This window comes from Mytilus californianus, unplaced genomic scaffold (assembly GCF_021869535.1).
Source record: "Mytilus californianus isolate M0D057914Y unplaced genomic scaffold, xbMytCali1.0.p SCAF_1, whole genome shotgun sequence".
NCBI lineage: Eukaryota > Metazoa > Mollusca > Bivalvia > Mytilida > Mytilidae > Mytilus > Mytilus californianus.
Genome location: NW_026262581.1, coordinates 54657704 through 54663703, shown reverse-complemented (window position 1 = coordinate 54663703; position 6000 = coordinate 54657704). Strand labels below are relative to the sequence as shown.

The following is a 6000-nucleotide window of genomic DNA, read 5'->3' as shown; positions in this document are numbered from 1 at the left end:
CTGTGATTCTTTGCCCGGCTTTGGCTATACTTTTTGTCCATTTAGGTTATATACTCTTCATATTTTTTTTTATAAATTTTGGATTTTTAAATATTTTGGCCTTGAACATCACCGAAGAGACGTTTATTGTCGAAATGCGCATCTGGTGCAGAAAAATTTGCATCGTTAATGTTATCATTTTCAAAGCTTTTAGTTGCATAAACTCTTGTCAAAGATGAATTTTGTTTCAGTGTGTATTTTAATCATTTTGTTAGAAACCGTGGGTTGACATGGGTAAAGAAATGTGACCATCTAGATTTCTCCCATTCACCAATACATGTACCTTGAAGACCCGTTCCAAAGGATGTCAATTTAGTTGTGCAAGATGTATAAACACGCAGTCAAGTGCCTGCCTAATAGGAACGATATTCCGTTACCCTACACCAGTAGAGTGTCATTATTTTTGCATTTTGAATTAACCATTGCAATAATTCAATTTGGGATAAGTAGGTACCTTATTACACAAAACAAGGGAAATTTCTAAATTAAGATTGTTTTTATTCTGAATTTGCATAAAATGTTAACCTCTAAACGTTTAACACAAACATTCAACTATTCTTTATATCGTAAATGTATTTTGCAAGCACTCCCATTGTAATTTCTAGTCAAGTCAAGTTGTTTGAATGAGGTAAGAATCATCATTTGAGACTACAAATTCATTTTACCATGAAATAAAATTATCGGAAAACATCTCCATCGCCATTTAAAGAAGCCATTTTCTAACATTTCTTACCAAGCAGCTTTTGGTTTTTTCACATGTACACATCTCGCATTTTTGTCAATTTTTCAGTTGTTCAACAATAGTACTGATGAATGTAAGCAAACGACTAAATTTACAACATATTCTTTTATGCACCTCCTTGACAACTGTGTAAATTTACATCGATTTCCATACGGCCCGTTATTATTTGCGCTTAAATGCACATAGAAAGACAGACAGATGAACAGGGTGAATCTTGCATACCCTGAAAATCTTTGTTTGCATGGGGTATAATGATAAAAACTCATTTCGATGGTCAATAAAATACATTTTTTTTTATAATGAATTTGCTTTATTGTAACAAATAGGCTAGCACAACATGTATGAACAAAGGTATACATAAGTGGCATATTCAAAGTGAGGAAGTTTTAAATCAAATGAATATATAATGGTACAACATTAGGTTAAACATAGATAATTATCATATAACGAGGGAATCTTATTTTGTTCCTTGATATATATTTGTGGTGTTTAAATCAAAATTGATAAACCAAAAAAACACCATTTATTAATTATTCTAGGGACTCCAGTATTTGTTGCATTCCTCTTCAGAGAGGTTTTTTTTAAATGAAATGTATTTTTCTAAGTTCATGTCTTCCTTTAAATAATTTTTTAAAGCATTTAAATTTAGCAATACTTCTTGTAATTTTGTTCGGTAAAAAAGTATTTTGTAAGCAAAATAATCTCATTTTTAACAAAATTCAATTTAATATTTTCGAAGTTACCAAATAGAATAATTTTGATATTCAAAGGCAGTTCAATATTTGTCATTTCAAAAATCTAATTGCTTAATGCATGCCAGAGACTGGAGACCATATGATCACTCCAAAATAGCTGTTTTATGGTCTCTGGTTCTTCTTTGCAAAATGTGCATACATTGCTACTACTTATTTTCATCTTGTAAAGTAGTGTATTAGTTTCCAAAATGGATAATTCTATATTGGAAAAAAGTAAAATAACAAAATTACCAAACTTCAAAGAAAATTTAAAACGGAAAGTCCCTTATCAAATGGCAATATTATCAAAAGCTCAAACACACCAAACGAATGGAAAACAACTGTCGTACCCCTGACTTGGTACAGTCAGGAATACTTTGGTATAGGCAGGAACCAGCAAAGCTTTGTGCTTCTTGTATATTTTGAACATGAAGGGTTTATTCTTTTCCAGTTAATATCAGTCATATTAAGATGGTTTCCCCATTTTTCCTTTGCAGAAAAAGTAATATATTTCTCATTCAATACTGTGTACATGTCCTTTGAATTTTTTTAAAAAGAAAATACTTATAATGAAAGGCAAAATTGCTTGAGAACTTTTCTCCTTGACATATATATTGATAACTTTTAACCACTATTTAAGCGAATGTGCTATTCCATAATAATGTAAACAAATTTGTTCTAAATTGATATAGTTGATGGAAATTTTGAAATGACATAATTTTGCCCTGATTATCTAACAAGTCATGCACTGTCCAAATTCCAGCTTCAGCCCAGTTTTTATAATAAACACTTGAACCACCGATTTTAAAGTTTTCTCCCTCCCATAAAGGATAAGATCGAATTTCATCAATACATCTTTGTTTTCTAATTTGATTTAGGATTTTTAATAAAATATTATACTGCATTCGATGGTAAAATTGCACTTCTTTTATCACTCCGATGCTTTGGAGCCTCATATGTTTCAATGATGCAATCTGCCAGTTGATTTCTGAGTCAGCAAAATAAAAAAAAAATTATAAAATGAATTAAATGGCTTTCAGTCCCGTAATTTTGTTATGACATGTTAACAGTAATAAAGCGTCTTTTTATTTGTTGGCTTTAGTGTTGATTGTATTTCTTCTATTACTTTTTTAATACCTCCTTTGTAGCTCCTTAATTTTTAAGATTTCTACATAAAACATATTAAGGATAAATTGAATTACCAAAATTAGTGGACAGCTCAACGAATCACACTTACCACCAACATCCGACTCGTGTCGAAAAAAAAAGACTACAGAAAAACAACGAACAAAACATGGATCACAAAACCTGATTTAGTACAGACTCAAAAATTGGTCGGGATACATTTTAGCCAGCTTTACGTGCACACCGCATTTACCAATCTACAATAATTGTCTTAAAAAGAGGCAAGAGCGACCAAAGAACAACCCAGAATCACAAGACGAAGAAAACCAGACAAATACCATGGCAAAAAACGAAACCCACAAAAAACCGGTTGCAAGACACACATACAAAACCTGTTCTTGGTTACTGAAAAAATAAACTCATCATATATATAAGGCTTATATCATTGTACGTCTACAAAAGACTCAATCGTGAAACATTAAAACTAGATGTAAAAAAAATAAAACTTATTACTTCAACGATAAAACATATGTCGTTATAACAAACATTACATATTTCAGATATCGTGAATAATCAATTGTCAGTAATGTATTTTTTGGTACCTGTTTTATAGTCTATTTCCACAATCTGTCTAGAAGCTGAAATAAGTGAAACAACACTGTTTAATAAGTATATCAAATCTGATTAAAAGACAGAAGAAAAAAGAGTCCTTAATGATTCTGTGATAGCTAGCGAGATGGATAATTTTTCTAGGTGATATCCGCATAGAATCCTGTAGAAATATATTCTCTCACATATATTATTGTGTTGAATGACGGTTTTATGTTATACATAGTCCGAGATTACTCTGACGTCCAACGGCTGTTTTGCCAGACAAGCTGGGGCCGTGGGACGTCAGAGCTCGTCCCATATCAAAAAGTGGATATTTGCCCGTCCAAAATAGATGCGCTGCTTCGTCGCTTCTGGTGCCAACGGACGGCCTTGGAATTATATAAATCGGGTATCAATTTGTTCATTTTTCATTTACCTCTTCATTTATGTAAGTTTCACCTACCTGCCACCCTTTATTTTCTCATATTTAGACAATTCCAAGGCCGTCCGTTGGCACCAGAAGCGACGAAGCAGCGCATATATTTTGGACGGGCAAATATCCACTTTTTAATATGGGACGAGCTCTGACGTCCCACGGCCCCAGCTTGTCTGGCAAAACAGCCGTTGGACGTCAGAGTAATCTCGGACTATGTTATACACAGATAACGGAAAATAGCAACATGCTGAATTGCTGAACATGTCTTTAAAGTTGAATAACATATTCACAACTACAAAATAAGAAATGTATTCTAAACAATACAATCAACATATCCATTTGCGTGGGGTTTTTTACCAAACAAAATGAGACAACAGTCTTTAGTTTAAGGACATGTTTTGTGTAAAAAAATAATCAAAAATGACACGGAGGCTAAATTCAGCAGAAACGGTAAATAGAAACCCACAATAATGTATAGAAAAGAACAAATATAAAAAAGGGATATGCTTAAACAAAATTAAATGTTGTATCCGCCAGTTCACTAGTTTCAGGTAGCACATTATCTTTTGCCGAAGTACTGAAGTAACAACAGAATATATCTTGGATAACTGTTATATGTTGAATTTTTCTGATTTTTTAAGTGCTTAAATTTTAAACACCGCTTTAAAGTTTAATTTAATCTAGCGAAGAAGAAATTAACCATTTCTGATTTTGATATCTTCCGATTTTATCATAACCATTATATATATATATATGTGTCATACACCAAGAGAGACAACTCCGTTTATTAAAAAATAAAACATAGTAATTTTTGGGTTTTTTTCTGCGTTTGACTCGCATTTCTGAATTATGCTTTAATAATCCTTGTTTCAAAAGGTTCGGAAATCCATGTTACGCAAGAGTACATTTTTATGATTTGTGCCGAAACATTTTAATTATTATTCACTTGTTTACCATGCAATGATCATCATTACAATGAACAAGTACAATCCCTTTTCCAGAGGTAAAACTTGATCTTAGAGTGAGAATTCGTAATATGACGTTTTTGCTTTTTGCAACAGAGAATAAGCCATGTGACATTTTTTATAACATTTGTTTTACCTTCATCATAGACACGTGTTACTATCGGTCTTCCAACTTTATTATGTTCAGTTTTCTTTGCTTTTGAAAAACCGTTGAACCCAGTGACATTAGGAAGTGCCATATCATTCCAAAAATCATTGTCTTTGTAATGTGTTTTTCTGTCCTGAAAAATACAGAATGTACAACTTCTCCCTCATGTTTTATGGTTCTGCCTAACAAGAGGAATCCCAAGCAATTGTGTAACTTGAAACAGGGAAAATTTATGAAAATAAAAAATGTTCGAAGTGATCTCGTAGTGTTATTCAAACATATTTCACAGATTGCATTCAAATGTCATAGTTTGCCTTTGCAGTCCGAAAAAATGAAATCCTGTAAGATGGACAATTTTTGGTATTATAAAATTATAATCATGTTTATATAAAGAAAAAAGTGCATTTTGTCCCCTCTTCCGATAAATTGATTTTAATACAAATATACATTTTATAGATGTAAATAAAAAATAAAGAAATCCAACGTCATTAATCATTGGATATTCAAGGTAAATAAGAGGGAGAGAAGACTAAGGGAACAATCATAAGTCGAAGAGAAATAGACAAGTCCGTGGCCTAAAGGGAAAAAAGACGAATAGGTGAACAACAGCCCACAAGTAACTACACGGAAAACCAACGAATGAGCAACAAGAACCTCCCCAAAACCCTAGGATTAAATCACGTATTTTTGAAGTTCATGCTCCACTTGTAGCACCCGTCGTGTTGTTTATGGCAAGTAAAACATAGTAATAAGTCGAATTCAGTGATGCCATAAACGAGGAAAAGGGAACAGGATTGTGGATACTGATTAAACATATCCATGGTCATCTGTGACACAAATATTCCATAACGGTCAACAGGGAAAGACCTGGAATATCGTATTAGCTGCGAATTAGACATTTCACATGAACCCGCTACTGGATGATTACTTATAAAATGGAAAGTTCAAAATGGGAAAATCGAAATATCTCTGTTGTCGTTAAGTTTAGTTTTCAACTGATAATCAATGTCAGTTTCTAGATGTAAGTATCTGTTGAAGTTAATCTCCTTTGAAACTTTGAGAGGACACGATTTGCATGACGGAACGTGAAGTTAAAGGGTAATTGTGAACTTTACAGAATTTGGCCAAATTGCTGAGATTTAAGCTAATGTCAGTGCAAATGATATCCTAAAGATTCATAGATACAGTGTATCAACATAATGTAACTAAATGAGGTTCTA

The 6000-nt window shown here is 32.5% G+C and overlaps 1 protein-coding gene across 1 annotated transcript in view; it reads right to left on the bottom strand.

The window, feature by feature from the left end:
• Positions 1 to 1068: 1068 nt before the first annotated feature.
• Positions 1069 to 6000, bottom strand: part of LOC127723724 (protocadherin Fat 4-like) — a 77421-nt gene continuing 72489 nt past the window's right edge. Inside the window, exons 29-30 of the mRNA XM_052230505.1 lie at positions 4769 to 4913; positions 1069 to 3278 (exon numbers count right to left, since the gene is read on the bottom strand). Of these exons, the coding sequence (XP_052086465.1) occupies positions 3214 to 3278; positions 4769 to 4913 (210 nt within the window). The 3' untranslated portion in view covers positions 1069 to 3213. The remainder of the gene's footprint in view (positions 3279 to 4768; positions 4914 to 6000) is intronic.